Source organism: Aquarana catesbeiana, linkage group LG02 (assembly GCF_042186555.1).
Source record: "Aquarana catesbeiana isolate 2022-GZ linkage group LG02, ASM4218655v1, whole genome shotgun sequence".
Classification (NCBI taxonomy): Eukaryota; Metazoa; Chordata; class Amphibia; order Anura; family Ranidae; genus Aquarana; species Aquarana catesbeiana.
The window spans coordinates 109151587-109171068 of NC_133325.1; the positions used below are offsets into that span (position 1 = coordinate 109151587).

At 42.4% G+C, this 19482-nt stretch overlaps 1 protein-coding gene across 1 annotated transcript in view; it reads right to left on the reverse strand.

Moving 5' to 3' along the window:
• RXFP2 (relaxin family peptide receptor 2) overlaps nt 1-17473 on the reverse strand; it is a 512938-nt gene extending 495465 nt beyond the window's left edge. The window contains exon 1 of the mRNA XM_073613352.1: nt 17227-17473. Within this exon, the coding sequence (XP_073469453.1) occupies nt 17227-17320 (94 nt within the window). The 5' untranslated portion in view covers nt 17321-17473. The remainder of the gene's footprint in view (nt 1-17226) is intronic.
• Nucleotides 17474-19482: the final 2009 nt, after the last annotated feature.

Consider the following 19482-nt stretch of genomic DNA (forward strand, 5'->3'; position numbering starts at 1 on the left):
GAGCTTTGGGGTGCACACCTTAATGCAGTAGGCTGTGCACACCTATGATTGTGGATGAGGTGAGGTGGCTAGGGAGTGATGCGCTGTGACTGAGAGGTGGGGTGTGTAAGCAGGGGAGGGGAGGGAAGTTGATATGAAGGATGTGGAAAATAAAACAGTTATTACACACACAAATGCAATACACAAGTCTCCCCCCACACACACACAGTACATAAGAGCCCCCATCCTGCACATAGAATTGAGGGTGTTATGTGTCCCTCCACATGCAGTTGCTGTCCCTGTAGTTATAGACTTCCTCAGAATGTGAAGAATATTTTCAAGGCAGACAGTTCAGTACAGCACAGTGCTGTGGATATATCTGCTGTTGGCAGGCTTGTGCTTGGCTCTGGAACCTGCTGCTGGCTTGTGCAGTATTGGGGCTCTGTACCATCACATGGTTGCATCCACTCCCAGCAGATGCGACTCCCTCCAACCGTCAACTCACTCAGTTGGAGAGGGGCAGAGTGACAGAAGGAGGATTGAGAGGAATAAAGGGTGATAGGAAACAATGGCTGTACAGTGATGGGGAGCAGGGTAAAAAAGTAGGGTGAGATGAGAGGAGGAGGGTGCAGCGTAATAAAACAGAAAGGGTGCTGTTGGAAAGGAAGTATGGTGGTGCAGATTTGCAGGAAGTGGAAATGCTATTCAAAGGGGAAAAGAAATGGGTAGAAAGAGATAGAAAAGGAAGAATTGTGATAGGAACTGGGAGCTACTAGAGGAGGAGGGTTGGGAAATATGGTAAGAGGAGAAGGTTCTAGGTGACAGGAGAGATGTTTTGCAGGGATGAGAGAGAGGGATGCAGCACTGTTAATGAACATGGGCCCGTCGCAACACAAGTTTTTCCTTACTACTAAGCTGTACAGTCCAAGGAGCTCTCTTGTGCCTCCCCCTATAGGGCTGTAGAAGCTCCCAGTCTGAGAGCAACCTGTTTGCCTGCAGGACAAGGTCAGAACTGTAGCAACCGAGTGGGTGAAGTCTCTTTTGAAATTCTGAGGGAGGTTGCAAGTGTGAGACTGTAGAAGGTTCAGGAGAGCGGAGATGGGATGAAATGAGTAAAGGTGAGATGGTGGTACCAGAACAGAGGAGTTTGAGCTGGGTCCTGTACCTTAGCAGCTGGGTACTGCAGAGGCAGAAGAAGTTTTCATCCCAGATGTGCCCCTTGCAGCACGGCACCTGAGGACAGTGCCTCTGCTGCCTGGGGCCTGGCCCTGATAACATGAGGATAATTCCACATTTAAGGAGCCCAAAATTATGATAACAATAATAATCATCAAAATCATCATCATAATAAAAAAAAAACACAAGGATCACTAACGAGGCATAAAAACATTTCCACCTCTACTCTAAATCTTTTTTTTAGGGTATGTATTAGAGAATAGGATGAACAAAAGTGGATGCCATTAATTTGTTGTCCCCAGACATCAAAAGTGAAACTAAACCAACTGCCAAACTTTTAATGGGGCATTCCGAAAATAAAATAAAAATACACTGTTGTACAACACCTAATTACCATGGCAGGTGATGAAAGACAGAAGAGGAGGTGGTGATAATAAGGTAAGGCCTGCTATATTGAGGAAGGTGGGTCTCAGCCAGGAGCAAAAAGCAAAAGCGTGCTTTGTTTAAAGTACACTTGATAGTGTACACTTAAAGGGATGCTGTCACTGGCAACCAGCCCATGAGGGGCAAATTGGCAGCTGATTTGTAAAGGGGTCCCCTAACCCAGTTATATTAACCATGCCAGTGCCCCCCCCACAGCTGGTGACATAATACCCAGTGCTTACGGTTATTGGTGACCATGTGACCTCCTGTCCTGTGACAGTGCGCATGTAAAAAAGCAAATCACCAGGCCCAAGCATTGTCACATGAATTAGAGGGTTATGTCACCGATCTCTTCAGTTGCCGACCAAGTCCTGGTGTTCATTGTCAGTGGGAAAAGAGTGTCCAGCAACATTGGTCAATGGGAGGAAGTGCCATTGAACAGCAGGTAAAAAAATATCCGTGGTGGGTGGTCAGCGAAAAAAAATAGTCGGTTCATGTGGGGAAAAATGTTTTGCCATTGGAGGAGTTTGTGTGTATAACAACAAATCTCTGATCAGCCCCCCTTCCTCCTTAATGCCTTGAGACCTTCCATCAGCCCCCCCCCCTTTTAACCTCTTTAGTAGGGATGAGCTTCGCGTTCGAGTCGAACCCATGTTCGACTCGAACATCGGCTGTTCAATCGCTCGCCGAATTGCGAACGTTATGGGCCGTTCGCGCCAAATTCGTGTGGCGCGTCACGGCCCATAATTCACTGCGGCATTGCAGTACATTGCTGGCTGATGATTGGCCAAGCATACACTATGACCCGCATGCTTGGCCAATCACAGCGCCATCAGTAGAGAGAGCTGTAATTGGCCAAAGCCAGGGTGGCTTTGGCCAATTATGGCTCAGGGGGTTTAGAACACGCCCCACACTATATAAGGCCGCCTGCACAGCGGCCCTGTGTAGTGTGGTCCAGCGTGCTTAGATAGACAGAGAGACAGTGTAATTTCATTTGAGTTAGTTAGATTAGGCAGGACAGTCAGTAAGTTAGCTGCACTTACAGTGTATTGTGTATAGATATGCATCCCAGGTGTTGTATATATAAATATATATATATATATATATATATATATATATATATATATATATATATATATATACACTGTATCCAGTTTAGCTAGATCCGTTCCTGTTATCTTCCTACTGACAGGCAGGCTTGTCTTGTTACAGTATTTACAGCTACTTGAAGAAAATTGCTGGTGTTCTTTTGATCCTATTAGTACCACAGTCAGGCAGCTAGACTATTTAGAGTTAGTGTAGTGCGTCCTCCTCACAGTGTTCAGTTAAAACTACAAGTTAGTTTAGTGTGACCTCTGCACAGTCTTCAGCTAAAGCTACAAGTTAGGGTAGTGCATCCTCCTCACAATGTTCAGCTAAAGCTACAAGTTGGTGTAGTGCGTCCTCCTCACAGTGTTCAGCTAAAGCTACAAGTTAGTGTAGTGCGTCCTCTGAACAGTGTTCAGCTAAAGCTACAAGTTAGTGTAGTGCGTCCTCCTCACAGTGTTCAGCTAAAACTACAAGTTAGTGTAGTGAGAGCTCTGCACAGTGTTCAGCTAAAGCTACCTGTAGAAGGTTGGTGGTGTTTTCCTGATCCTATCACTACCGCAGGCAGCTAAATAAGCTACAAGTTAGTTTTTTGCGAGCTCCGCACAGTGTTCAGCTAAAGCTACCTGTAGAAGGTTGGTGGTGTTCTCCTGATCCTATCACTACCGCAGGCAGCTAAATAAGCTACAAGTTAGTTTTTTGTGAGCTCTGCACAGTGTTCACCTAAAGCTACCTGTCGAAGGTTGGTGGTGTTTTCCTGATCCTATAACTATCGCAGGCAGCTAAATAAGCTACAAGTTAGTTTTTTGCGAGCTCTGCACAGTGTTCAGTTAAAGCTACCTGTAGAAGGTTGGTGGTGTTCTCATACTACAGGCAGGCAGTTGATTTTGCTAGCTGCAGTATCAGTATATATATATATATATATATATATATATATATATATATATATATATATATATCCCAGCTTAGTACAGCTACAGGCCATTAGTATGTCTGGAAGGCCAAGAAGGAGAGGCAGACAGTCACAAGCCAATAAAAGAGGGCAAGCAGGCTCTGTGTCTAGAGGCAACAGTGCTGGTCGTGGAGATGGTGCATCCTCATCAGCACGTGGCCGTGGGACACGCTTGGCCTTTTTTTCGGGAGCTGGCCGTGTTGAGCCGCAACATGTGAAAGACTTGGTCGAGTGGATGACCAAGCTGTCCTCATCCTCCTCATCCTCTCTCACCCATGCTCAGGGTACTTTGTCTGGCAAAGCAGCTGCCAACGTGGCCTCTTCCCTCGGCTCAATGGCATCATTGACTCCTTCCCTAGCCCCACCATGTTCTCCTGAGGAGTCCCTCGAACTGTTTGACCACAGTGTTGGGTACATGCTCCAGGAGGATGCCCAGCGTTTAGAAGGCTCTGATGATGATACTGAGCTAGATGAAGGCAGTAACGTGAGCATGGACAGAGGGGGTGCCCAAGAAGGACAGCAATCTGGCAGTCATGCTCCCCCTGCTGCAGCATACTGCCAGGTTTGCTCCAGTGATGAGGAGAGAGGGGATGATGAGGTCACTGACTCAACGTGGGTGCCTGATAGGAGAGAGGAGGAGGAGGAGGCACATCACCAACGAGGCAGGATGCCCTCCAGGGGCCAGCCTAAGGGCAGCACACTGACTGCATTACACCCCAAAGCTCCGCATGTGCAGGGCGCTGCTGTCTCTGTGCGTTATTCCAAAAGTTCTTTGGTGTGGGCCTTTTTTGAGACGAGTGCATCAGATCGCACCACTGCTATTTGCAACATATGTCTCAAGTGTATCTCGCGTGGCCAAAACATCTCCCGCTTAGGCACCACATGCTTGACCAGACATATGTTGACCTGCCATGCAGTTCGTTGGCAAGCGTATCTAAAAGACCCACACCAAAGAACAAAGAGGACCTCTCCTTGCTCCTCATCAGCTGAGATCTCCAACCCCACTTTACCTTCAGTCCTCTCTGAGACCTGCACTGAGAGGAATGAAGGTGTAGAATTAGCTGTGTCACAGCCAAGTACTTGTGGGCAATCTGCTTTTGGTACACCGACATCAGATTCTACCAGGCAAATTTCCCTGCCCCAGCTGCTGCACCGCCGAAAGAAGTTTGCTCCCAGCCATCCACATGCCCAGCGGTTAAATGCTAGCTTGGCAAAATTGCTAGCACTTTAACTGCTGCCTTTTCAGTTAGTAGACTCTGCCCCCTTCCGTGAGTTTGTGGAATGTGCTGTTCCTCAGTGGCAGGTACCCAAACGCCACTTTTTCTCACGGAAGGCGATTCCGGCTCTCTACCGGCATGTGGAAGGCAATGTCTTGGCCTCGCTGGACAGGGCGGTCAGTGGTAAGGTGCATATTACCGCTGACTCATGGTCCAGCAGGCATGGACAGGGACGTTACCTAAGTTTCACCGTGCATTGGGTGACACTGCTGGCAGCTGGGAAGGATGCAGGACAAGGTGCAGTAGTGTTGGAGGTTGTTCCGCCACCACGCCTCCAAAATGACACTACTGATTGTGACACACCTCTCTCCTTCACCCCGTCCTCTTCTTCTTCCTCCATGGCCTCTTCCTGTGCTTTGTCCTCGGAACCAGCAGTGCTCCATAGCCGCTCAAGGGGCTACGCAAGTACGCAGGCCAAAAGATGCCATGCGGTGCTTGAGCTGGTGTGCTTGGGGGACAGGAGCCACACTGGGGCAGAGGTTCTGTCAGCTCTGCAGAGGCAGGTTCAGCGGTGGTTGACGCCACGCCAACTTAAGGCAGGAATGGTGGTTTGCGACAATGCCACCAACCTCCTCTCTGCCCTCCGACAGGGACAAATGACCCATGTGCCCTGTTTGGCTCCCGTCCTTAACTTGGTGGTGCAGCTGTTCTTGGGCAGGTACCCGGGCTTACAGGATGTCCTGAGGCAGGCCAGGAAAGTCTGTGTGCATTTCCGCCGGTCATATAATGCCAGTGCTCGGCTGGCAGACCTCCAAAAGGAATTTAACCTGCCCAAGAACCACCTAATCTGTGACATGCCCACCAGGTGGAACTCAATGTTGGCCGTGCTGCAGCGGCTGCACACGCAGCAGAGGGCCATCAATGAGTACCTGTGCGACTATGTCACCAGGACACGGTCAGGGGAGCTTGTTTTTTTTTTCCCACGCCAGTGGGCCATGATCAGGGATGCATGCACTGTCCTGTCACCATTTGAGGAGGCCACGTGGATGGTGAGCAGTGACAGTGCATGCATCAGTGACACTGTCCCCCTTGTCCACCTGTTGGAGCACACGCTGCGTGGAATAATGGACAGGGCAATTGAGGCAGAACAGAGGCAGGAAGAGGAGGACTTCCTTAGCTCTCAAGGCCCCCTTTATCCAGACAGTGTTCCTGCGTGCCCGCCGATCACACAGGAAGAGGAGGAGGAGGAGGATTGTGTCAGTATGGAGGTGGAGCCTGGCACTCAGCATCAGCAGCAGTCTTTAAGGGATCAGTCCCAAGAAACACATGGACTTGTATGTGGCTGGGAGGAGGTGGCTGCGGACCATGTTGTCCTTAGTGACCCAGAGGACTCCGGACCGAATACCTCAGCAAACCTACGCTGCATGGCCTCCCTGATCCTGCAAAGCCTGCATAAGGATCCTCGTATTCGTGGTATCAAGGAGAAGGACCAATACTGGCTGGCAACCCTCCTTGATCCACGTTACAAGGGTAAGGTTGTGGACCTTATCTTGCCATAGCAGAGGGAGCAGAGGATGAAACATCGTCGGGAGGCCTTGCAGAAAGGTCTGTGCAATGCGTTCCCAGAGACTGGGAGGTTACAAACTCCTGTTTCTGGACAACGTGTTGCTGAGGCTTCAGTCAGTCAAAGAAGGAGCAGTGGAGAAGGTGGCCGTCTGACTGATGCGTTCAGACAATTTTTTAGTCCGCAGCCCCAAGGTATGATCGGTTCCAGCAACCATCGCCAGCGTCTGTTTTACATGGTGCAGGAATACCTAGGGGCAAGATCTGACTTGAACACCTTTCCCACCGAAAATCCTCTGGGTTACTGGGTCTTGAGGATGGATCACTGGCCAGAGCTTGCACAGTATGCAATTGCGCTACTGGCCTGTCCTGCATCCAGCGTTCTTTTGGAACGCACATTCAGTGCTGCTGGAGGCTTTGTAACTGATCACAGGGTCTGTCCACCGACTCGGTCGATCGACTGACCTTCATAAAAATGAATCAGTCTTGGATCACCACCAGCCACCAAGCACCTGATGCTGATGTAACTGAATATTTTTTTATTAAATGTCAGATCCCTTCAAAGACTGCCTATGCTGATGCTGAGTGACTATCCTGAGTAATTATCCTCTTCCTCCTCAATGATCACGCTGATAGCTTGTAAGAACATTTTTGGTTCTGGGCGCCACCACCAGTGCCTAAGGCCCAATTTTTTAGCCCCTGTTTAACAGGGGCGTGTAATTACAATTTTTGATGCAATACTTTGCAGCAGGGCTCGTTTCTGCGTTCCAACTAGAGTATCTGTGAGGGGTTGCAGTGTTGAGGCACAAGCACCAGTGCCTAAGGCCCAATTTTTCAGCCCCTGTTCAACAGGGGCATGTAATTACAATTCTTGATCTAATATTTCACAGCAGGGCCCGTTTCTGCGCCCACCAAGAGCGAGTGAGGACTTACAGTGTTGTGGCACTAGCACCACCACCACCAAAGGCCCAATTTTTCTGCCACTGTTCAACAGGGGCATGTAATTACAATTCTTGATCTAATATTTCACAGCAGGGCCCTGTGAGGGCTTACAGTGTTGTGGCCACAACAACACCTAAGGCCCAAATTTCTGCTGAGTATATAGGGCAGGCCCTACTTTCAAACATCCAACTTACAAACGACTCCTACTTGCAAACGAAAGGAGACAACAGGAAGTGAGATGAAATCTACCCCATAGGAAGGGAAATTCTCTCCTGTTAGTGTTAATATGGGACAAACATTTCTCCTTTCCATTGATGCTTTATCACCAATCCTTGTTTCACAAAAAACCCCAAATTTTCAAAAAATATTTGTCATTGGGACAAAATGTGAGGTGAAATCTTCTGAAGAGGAGCACAGACAGCAAAACAAATGTCACAGGGGTGATAACCCTTCCCTATGTTTTCCAAAAAGCTTAAAATAGAATTTTTGGCTGGAGCTAAACACGTTAAACATGTACCAGTTCAAAATTACAAACAGATTCAACTTAACAACAAACCTACAGTCCCTGTCTTGTTTGCACCGCTTGTATACTGCTGTTCAGAGTATATAGGGCCTGGTGGCCCCGCGCCTTTCCTTTTTTTAATTTAGGTGCAGGGTTCCCCTTAATATCCATGCTAGACCCAAAGGGCCTGGTAATGGACTGGGGGGTACCCATGCGGTTTGTCTCACTGATTTTCATCCATATTGCCAGGACCCGACATTACATTAAAGCCGCAAGCAGTTTTAAATGACTTTTTTTCCTTTAAAAATGACATTTTATGCAGGGACTGTTCTAAGCACGGGAAACACGCTCCACTTTACAGGCATACTATAGACATCCCCAGGTACGATATTTAAAGGAATATTTCACTTTTTTTTAACTTTAAGCATCATTAAAATCACTGCTCCCGAAAAAAACGGCCATTTTTAAAAGGTTTTTTTTGCATTGATACATGTCCCCTGGGGCAGGACCTGGGTCCCCAAACCCTTTTTAGGACAATACCATGCAAATTAGCCTTTAAAATGAGCACTTTTGATTTTGAACGTTCGAGTCCCATAAACGTCAATGGGGTTCTAACTTTAGTGCAAATTTTCGGTCCGTTCGCAGGTTCTAGTGCAAACCGAACCGGGGGGTGTTCAGCTCATCCCTACTCTTTAGACCTCAGATTAGTTCTGCTCCTATATATATGCCTTCAGCCCTCCTTTACCTTTTTTTGACCTACTATTACCCCCTTCTGCTCATTTGTCTCCTTCCCCCCCTCCAGTGCCACATTTGGCACCTTTGGGGGGGGCGGGGAATCGGATACTTGTCTTTGACAAGTACCCTGTCCCCACTTCCGGAAGACTGGGCCACAGCAAATTACATCAACAGCTCAGCTCCCTCCTCCTCCCTCCTCCTTCCCCCGCCAATGGGCCAGTAGCAGAGCACAGCGGTAGGGACCCGGCTTGAAGCCGTAATGCTTCACTACCAGGTTCCCCTACGGGCAATGGGGGCGGCAGCACCCAACAGCTGATGGAAACATCAGCTGCAATGCCGAAAGCGCTGAACTCCAGGACAGGTAAGTGTCCTATTATTAAAAGTCAGAAGCTGCAGTATGTGTAACTGCTGACTTCTAATTTTTGCAGGGGTGGGCAGACCTCCGCTTTAACAACTTTAGACCTCAGATCAAACCCTCCTCTCTTTAACCTCATCAGACCCCAGATCAGCCCCTCTTTTAACTCATTAAGACCTCAGATCAGTGACCTCTCTCTTTAACCCCTTCAGACCTAAGATCAATGCTCCCCTATTTTAAACCCTTTAGACCTCAGATCAGTTTCCTCTTTAACCCCTTCAGACCCTACATCAGTACCCACCTTAACCCCTTCAAACCTCAGATTAGCCCCCCCAACCTCTTTAGACCTTACATCAGTCCCCCTTTAACCCCTTAAGACCTAAGATCAGCCCCCCTTTAACCCCTTCAGACCTCAGATCAGTCCTTTCTTTAACTCCTTCAAATGGTAGATCAGTTCCTTCACCTTTACCCTTTCAGACCTTAGTTCAGCCCCCCCCCTTACCCCTTCAAACCTCAGATTAGTCCCCCTACCCCCCACCCCCGGTAACGCCTTCAGACCTCAGATACATTTTTCCCTTTACTCCGACCCCAGATCACTGTTACCCCCTTTAGACCTCAGGTCAATTCCCTGTTCAGACCACAGATCTCAGATCAGTCCCCACTCTCTGTAAGGTGTATAAGACCCTTCTCACACTGAGGTGCTTTTCAGGTGCTTTCACGCTAAAATAAGCACCTGAAAAGCACCTGAAAACTGCTTCCCATTAATATCAATGGATCCTTTCATACTGGGGCGGTGCACTGGTGGGGTGGTGAAAAAAGTCCAGCAAGCAGCATCTTTGGCGGATGTTTGGAGCGCTTAAAAAAGCGCCTCAAAAATGCCCCTGTCCATTGAAATGAATGGGAAGCACTTCAAAAGTGCCTGTCACCAATTTTCTATGTTTCTTACCCTTTTAGATCATAAATTAACCCCCACCCACCCCTTGAACCCCTTCAGACCTCAGATCGGCTCCCCTTTAACACCTTTATAACTCAGATCAGTCCCTACTTTATTTACCCCATGAAACCTCAGATCAGTCCCTCCTCTTTAACCCCTTCAGACCTCAGATCAGTTCCCTCAACCCCTTCAGATGTCAAATCGGGGCACACTGAGAAAGTCTACAATAGACTTCCCTTGCAACTCTGTCATTGGACATTTTATCACATGAGAATAAATAGGAAGTTGGAATAGTTTTCTCCACTTTCCACTAAGGCTGTACTGGTCTGGTGTCTTTTAATAACAACAAATGCTGGAATGAACTTTTTTGGAACTTTTCGGGACCTGGCGCAAGAACATAGGAAGCAATATGGTGGCCAGGTGGGCAGTGCTGCCTGGCCCAATCTACCCCTGATTCCTGGGGCCCCAACAAGGACTCTCTGGTTAAGTTCAGACCTCATAGTTGTTGCGTTTGCTGCTGTGATGGTAGTTCTGCCACTGCTTGACATATAATTGTACCTGCACTTGTAAAGTATATGATAAACCCTAACAATGAACTCTTCTTATATGCTCCCTTTTGGTCTGTAAAATGAACCATTGAAAGTGTTTCATTATATCTGTTCGATAACAGTGTAAAAAATATCTATTCATCCTGCCAGAAATGTTGTGAGCCAATAACTTCCCGTGCATTCTGCCTCTGCCAACTCTTATCAGTTAATATTGTTCCCAGTTACATCTGTGAGCTACAGAGCATCATTCCCTTTGTTTCATTAACAGTCCACTTCTTTACTAAACTGAACCCACTATGTAAAGAAGGATGGAAAACTCTAAAGGATAAACCTTCAAAAACAAGTCAGCAATAGCAGCTCCTACTTTTCTATCCCAACATATTGTTTTTAAATGAACATGTCCATCTGAAGTAGATTTAGCCTTATTTACTCAGCTGTCATTTTTCGTGCATGTTTGATCTGATTAATGGCTATGGTCATCATAAAACAGTTTATATGTATGATAAATGACCATCATAGATTTTATACTGAATACAAACAATAAATAAGTCCATAATCTTTCATCATCTACCAAAGACACTTACATGAGCCATGCCATCTCCCATCAACTGCCTTTTGTGTATGATGTGCTCTTGCCTGTAAAGGATAGGTCCATATTCTCTACTAAACATCAGCAGAAACAGTAATAATAATAATAATCCTTCACATGTTCCTTCCATTTTGACCATTTTATTTTTGCAAAGCAGTTTTAGCTATTGTCCTTTTTTATTAAACATATTCATATAATCTGTACTACAAAGATCTATCGTTGATTTTGTTACAGTTGTTACTGCATGACAGCAACTGATTTGTTATTTTACACCGCGTATTGTTATATGTTAGCTCTTATTGGTAAAAAAGAATACAAATCCATTGTTTTTTAAATTCCACCTCTGGGCTCAGTTATTCCATCTGCTATGATGGTACCTAAAGACAGGTTAGAAGTACTGTCATTTACAACGATCTATGGGTTTATCAAATCACCAAGCACTGACAGCTGTCAGGGTAGAATAAAAACATTCCGTTTGCATACTACTATACTACTAAACCTTGCTAGCACATCAATCAAAATTAACCAAGACACTTTGTTTTTTTGGTGTTTGTTTTTTATACACCTTAGTCCTATGTCACATCCAATTAAATCAACTTTATAGAGAGAACATTTTGCAGAAAATAAAGGTTTGTCTAGCTGTCAAAATAAGATTTCTACAGTTTAACTCTCCTGTATCAAGATCCTAAAACTCACAGCAGCATACTCATCTTATTCTTACTGTAAATTTGAATTTAAATGTATGAAATGACACTGCACCTAAAATAGAGCTTGGCTCAGCTAAACCGGCTCTTAATGACATTCACACATGTATGTGGAATGGAAAAGTATTAAGATCTTGAAAAAATTGGTAATATATGACTATACTATGGTGGGTGGTGGTAATGCAAACTTGTATGCAGATCAAATCAGGATTATGCTAAGGGGATCAAGGAACATGCAGTTATTTTATGTGAAGTGTGCAGAAAAATGCACTTAGGCAAAACTTCTGTACAAGCCTTCATAGGAAATCAGTGTAAATGATAGATATATATATATATATATATATATATATATATATATATATATATATATACACACACACACATACAGTATCTCACAAAAGTGAGTACAGCCATCATATTTTTGTAAATATTTTATTATATCTTTTCATGTGACAACACTGAAGAAATGACACTTTGCTGCAATGTAAAGTAGTGAGTGCACAGCTTGTATAACAGTGTAAATGTTCTGTCCTCTCAAAATAACTCAAAACACAGCCATTAATGTCTAAACCGCTGGCAACAAAAGTAAATACACCCCTAGGTGAAAATGCCCACATTGGGCCCAAAGTGTCAATATTTTGTGTGGCCATCATTATTTCCCAGCACTGCCTTAACCCTCTTGGGCATGGAGTTCACCAGAGCTTCACAGGTTGCCACTGAAGTCCTCTTCCACTCCTCCATGACGACATCATGGAGCTGGTGGATGGTAGAGACCTTTCACTACTCCACATTCCATTTGAGGAAGCCCTACAGATGCTGAATAAGGTTTAGGTCTGGAGACATGCTTGGCCAGTCCATCACCTTTACCCTCAGCTTCTTTAGCAAGGCAGTGGTTGTCTTGGAGGTGTGTTTGAGGTTGTTATCATGTTGGAATACTTCCCTGAGGCCCAGTCTCCGAAGGGGGGAATCATGCTCTGCTTCAGTATGTCACAGTACATGTTGGCATTCATGGTTCCCTCAATGAACTGTACCTGCCCAGTGCAGCCATTAATGCAGCCCAAGATCATGACACTCTCACCACCATGCTTAACTGTAGGCAAGACACACTTTTCAACTGATTGCTGCCACACACGCTTGACACCATCTGAACCAAATAAGTTTATCTTGGTCTCATCAGATCACAGGACATGGTTCCAGTAATTCATGTCCTTAGTTTGCTTGTCTTCAGCAAACTGTTGGTGGGCTTTCTTGTGCATCATCTTTAGAAGAGGCTTCCTTCTGGGATGACAGCCATGCAGATCAATTTGATGGTCTGCATGGTCTGAGCACTGACAGGCTGAACCCCAACCCCTTTAATCTCTGCAACATTGCTGGCAGCACTCATACGTCTATTTCCCAAAGACAACCTCTGGATATGATGCTGAGCATGTACACTCAACTTCTTTGGTCGACCATGTCGAGGCCTGTTCTGAGTGGAACCTGTCCTGTTAAACCGCTGTATGGGCTTGGCAACCATGCTGCAGCTCAGTTTCAGGGTCTTGACAATCTTCTTATAGCCTAGGCCATCTTTATGTAGAGCAACAATTCTTTTGTTCAGATCCTCAGATTCCCTTTGCCATGAGTTGTCATGTTGAACTTCCAGTAACCAGTATGAGAGAGTAAGAGCGATAACACCAAACTGAACACACCTGCTTCCCATTCACACCTGAGACCCTGTAACACTAACGACTAACAGAAAATGGCTAATTGGGCCCAATTGGGACATTTACAGTTAGGGGTGTACTCACTTTTGTTGCCAGCAGTTTAGACATTAATGGCTGTGTGTAATTTCTTCAGAGTTATCACATGAAAAGATATAATAAAATATTTACAAAAATGTGAGGGGTGTACTCACTTTTGTGATATACTGTGTGTGTGTATATATATATATATATATATATATATATATATATATATATATATATATAAACATATATATATACAAATAATAAAGTGCTGCGCTAGATTATACACAAAGTGACCCTGTGCATGAATAACATGTATCAAAATAATAAAAGTGCAAAACATTACAGTAAATGTGCAATATGACCTAAGACATAAGTAGCATATGTCCAATAAAGTGCAACTGTGCAGTGCAATATAGTAGACAATATTATGTACAATCAAAAAAGGTGCAAAAATTGTGCAGTTCTAAGTATAATGAAGCCAGAATCGCATACAGAATGCACAAGCGTGCTAAAAATGCAATACAAATACAAAAAAATCGGTTAATATCTTCATTATACTTAGTCGCATAGAACTGCGCAATTTTTGCAACTTTTTTGATTGTACATATTATTCTCTATTATATTGCACTGCACAGTTGCACTTTATTGGACTTATGTCTTAGGTCATATTGCACATTTACTGTATTGTTTTGCACTTTTATTATTTTGATAAACAAGCGCAGATATTAATTTTTTAATATATATATATATATATACACATATATGAATTATATATATAAATTACGGATTTGTTATAAAGTATGTTTGAGAGTCAACTGATAATGTTTGAATACTTGCGCTAAATGTACATTTTTCTAATTTACAAATACAGCAAATCTTAATGACTTGAATTAATTAACAAGGGAAGAACAAACACCAATGTTGATTAATTATGGAAGGGGTGAAAGTGTCTGGAGTTGTTGAATTTGCTTTGTAAGTGATGGGATATTAGCACCTAGGGGAAATCCAAGGTGAATCTGACCACCAATCATTTAAAAAATAAAAATAAAACAAAAAAACAAAACCCCAAAAAATTCTGGCTATGCAGAAAGGTAGTTCCTTTACTCAGCAGTCATTTTCTGTTGAGTAATGTTAATGTCTGAAATGGATATTCACATAATTCAATAGACTGGACTTGGCTACTGTGCAAATAGAAATTCAGCATTACATATATCAAGTTCAGCAAAGTTACAAAAACTTTTCCATATATACCTACAATGTTCCTAAAAAGAAAACTCAAGTCACAGCACAAAATCCTATAATAGGTTTGCTATGCAATTTGGCTAGAAACATTTACCCTTCATTTTTTTTCTGCATTGCCCTGCTTAAAAGAAAAAGCACTGTTCAATTCCATTTTTTTCACTTCCTCTCAACTTATCCACCCCAATATTTCTGTATGACATAGTATTGTTGCAGAAAATGCAATCAGGCTATTTGACGCACAGAAGAGCTTCCAATGATAAATCTCAGCACCTGCTGAGTACTATATTAATGTTAAATTCTAGTAAGCTGAAGCACATAGCAAACAAAAAAGGTACAAGTAGTACAATAGAAATTCAATTTATAGACAAAAAATGGCAAGAGTGACAATAAATCTATATCTAAGCCCCTGACACCCTATTTGGGTAGGTGTCCCCTTGTTTAAAAAAAGATTTGATTTGCTATCCTTAAATTAAACAATTTAAAAACTGTTCAGCAAATGCAGATTATACCTGTAGCAAAATTGTTTTTAATTTCTCAAATTCCCAAAACCTAATATACTCTATTTAAAAATCAATCCCGTGAGGGAGCTAAGGGTCCATAGATGTGACTTTTTTCCTGGGTCTACCATCGTTGAGTATGAATACACATTAGGCGCCAATGTAACGTATTACTTTGATCTGTGTTAGCAAGCAAACAGTATTGTCCTTTTGCCTTATATTTATTGGAAAGAAGGATAGACTAAATCAATACCGTTTATTTCTGTTAAATAATACTGTTTGTGTAAAATTCAGCTGTGTATATTTGCCTGCCCAATGTTTCCATATGACACATATTGACTGCCTAGGCTATCGTTGGTACACATGTCACACAGGGACACGTTACTTAAATTAATGCAGTGTCTGCGCTGTGTACCTAGCTTTGTAGGTAGGCGCTAGGGAGTACAGTGGTTCACTACTTCCATGTTAATTAATCTGTTTGTTTGTGAGTTTTACCCAGCTATCACCTCCTCAACCACATCTTCCCACAACACATTCCCCAATTTGTCTCAAAAAAACCCTCAATGGATTTAAGAAGCAAACAACGTCAAAGGTACATTTGCACATTTTCCTGGCAAATCAGTTTTTCAAGGTCACAGACGAGAAATGTAGACCATTCAAAATGAACCACGGCTGTGACTCTTTCACACACCAACTTACGGTCATATAGTATTTTCCATTAACTAAAATATGTAAGTTTTCATGGTAACCCCTAGTGAAAAAAAATACTATGCGCAGTTTTTACTATATCTTATCTTCTCATATATACAGTAATTAGAGGGTCTACATATTATGATAAACCTGTCAACATTATGAACATCAAAATAATGATTGAAATCTGAAAATGAATACTGAAGAGACATCTATCTATCTATCTATCTATCTATCTATCTATCTATCTATCTATCTATCTATCTATCTATCTATCTATCTATCTATCTATCTATTTATCTTTCTAGGCATATTAAACTGATAAAATTATTAATTAACACTGGCTATCCATTGGCAATTTGATTCTTTAGTTATTAATAACTTCCTTTAATGAACTTCCAGGTTATAAGAGGAAGGACATATCAGCCTGGATTTTTACAAATTACTGGCAAAAGTGTGCTGTTCCAGAATGTGTAAAGTTGGAGATATTGCCAACATTATATATATATATTTTATTATTATATATATATATCGGTATGTGTGTTTTATTTGCTAGTGCCATCACATGGAACTGCAAAAAATGTTTAAAATTTTATCATGCTGTTGCCGATAAAGTCTGCATACTATTTGTCTTTTTTATGACAAAGCATCATTGCATGATATTATTAAAAATTGAGTGGTGTGACTGTACTGTCATGATTTGGATCATAAAAATACTTTATCTCTTTAAATTGACTATTCACAGGCAAAAAGAAAATGATTGTATCCACAGCCCCATGTGAGCATTTCATTTTACTCCTGTCCGCATGCTACACAATGACATTTTTTTAAGCAGATAAAGCAAAAAACTTCTTAAAATATATCTGCATCAAAAAAAAAAAAAAAAAAACCACAAGTCACCAAATGAATCACAGATCTATTCAAACCAAAATTAATTTTGCACAATTTGTTCATTTTGTTTGATCATTTTTGTTTGAAATAGTAAACTTTAAGCAAACATTGTTTGCAACCTTTATTTCTGTATGTTCCATTCTGTTATGTTATATAAAACAATCTCATATGAAATTCAATCAGTTTTCTAATAACATTTTGAATGACATATACATTATAATCATATCAATCTTGTGTTCACTACATTTGTGCTTAGTGAAGCAAATGTAATGATCGGTAAATAACATCTTAATGAGAATGACACAAAATACTAATAATGGATGCTCGTAAGCAATGCAGCAATATTCCAATTAAATAAGGAACAACTAACCTCTGCTTTAACCTTTGTGAATAATGCACTTTAAGGTGGACAGCTTCCATTATAAGTCTTGTACTCTTTTGAATTAAAGAAGAGTGACACAGCATACATCTTACCTTTGATATATAGGAAGAGAATCATCTGAAGGAAAAAAGCCATTGTAGTGACCGTGGTCTGAATTCCAGCTAAGGGCACAAGGTTTCCAGGCATTGAGTTGTAGTTATGCTTCCTTAGATACCTCAGAAGCTACTCTGAGACTGAGAAGCCCAGTGAAGCCAGCTCACATTGCAGAGCATGCTCAGATGGCACAGTTCGCAGCTACTGAGGCAGATCCTGCTTGGCAAAGTGATGCTCATTACACTGTTCTGTAAATGACAGCAAAGGGCTGACTTTTGTGTGCTAGCCTCACCACGACAAATCTCAGTCAAATTCACTGATTTCACATTATGCTCATCCCAACAAAGGAGATTATACATCTGCTATTGGTAATGAGCGTGCCTACATTTTAGGCTGTCATGGTAATAATGTATTATCAACAAACTGGAACTGCTTCTTTTGTAGCTTGGTAAAAAAAAAGTTAGTCTCGCATACCATCTATCAACACTTTGCCTGATATATTGGAATACTACAGATGTGTGCTTTTTATGTTGTGGCTTTCTTTTTTTTTTTCTCTTGTCCTGTGTTATACATGACAAATTAGGCACATGGTTTAATCCGTCATGAAACTGCAAGGTTTACAGTTTTTGTGCTGGAATAACCCCTCCACCACCACCCTGAGCAATGATTTCACATTTTGTGTTAATGCAATGTAAACAATCGGTTTTATTTGGTAGTTTCATATAGAACTCTGCATCCATTTAGTCTATTTATTTTTCATTCATATAGTACAACTGGATTTTAAGCACTTTACCGAGTATATAGAGCCATTAACATTAGTCTGAGCTGTATTAAATTGTCATTTAAAGGTGAACACCACTTAGCTGTAAAAATGTTCTCAGCACCACCCTCCCACCTGCACTGAAGGGTTAAATGCTTGTTTTGTCTTGGGAGAACGAAATAAGCAGCAATACTTCCACAATTCCTTGTTTCCCTGGCAGCCGGTGCTCTGTTGTCGTCTGCTCCTGGTATGTGGGTGGGGCTTTGATGTCCTCACGTACAATGTGCATGGTACGTGATGATGTCCAAAAGGCCACAACCGGGCAAAGAAGAGGAGTGTCTTCATGGTACCATCATGGAAAAAATTAATCAATTTGTTTTTTTCACACAAGCATAGGTGGAGCAAACTCCTTGTAGGTAGAGTCTTGGAAGACAAGGGATATCTAAGACCCCTGCAATGAAAGTTTTAGTTGTAACCTCTGTTCCACTATACTGCTGAAAGTAGTTGTAAACCCCATTCATGAAATCTGACTTGGGCACATGTGTATTGTGTCTTTCTGCTGCTCCGTTCTCCTGTTATCAGCATGATAACTTCTGACAAATTCTCCGACACTGGAGATAAAAGCAGCTGGAAATTTGTGTTGGGGAGGGAACGTAGAGATAGATAAGCAGAGAGCTTGTCTATTCAGACTGCAGCTCTGCAAGTTTCTTCATTCCTCTGCCCATATGGAGGAGGGGTGTGTGCCTTTCCTCCAATCAACTCTCACACAGTGTAACCCCAGACTCCACACCCACTGCTGAAACAGGAAGAAAGATTTGTAACATGATGTGCACTTTCTAAGGAATCTGAAGCTATTCACTTCACTGGGTATAGACGAGGGTTTACATCCACTTTGATTTAAATGTATTTGTAAATGTAATATGTAAATGTAATTTAAAAAGATGAGAGAGGCCTGTAATTGTCATCATAGGTGTAGCAATAACTCACGGTGGAGCTGCTGGTTTATTATTGGGCCTGTCCTCTTTGATTTAAATGTATTTGTAAATGTAATATGTAAATGTAATTTAAAAAGATGAGAGAGGCCTGTAATTGTCATCATAGGTGTAGCAATAACTCACAGTGGAGCTGCTGGTTTATTATTGGGCCTGTCCTCTGTTCTATTCACCCCTCTTAAGTTGTTCAATCCCCGTAAAACAGCTGTAGTGCAGTGTTGTAATGATATTAGTACCCACAATATAACTTATATTTATATTTACCTCTACCTGGGTGCTTGTAGCTCCACCTGCAGGAGAAATAACAACACTGCACACAAACTTCTGTAATGACCAAAATGACTTCTTTCTTTGAGTAAATTATATATTTTATATAGAAAGTTATCACAGTGACTACACTACCACACCAACGTAGTGTAACAGTATAGTAAGTGGTTATAACAATATTGATAACATACACAGAATATACCTAAGTATATATTTATACCCGGGGAGCTCCCCCT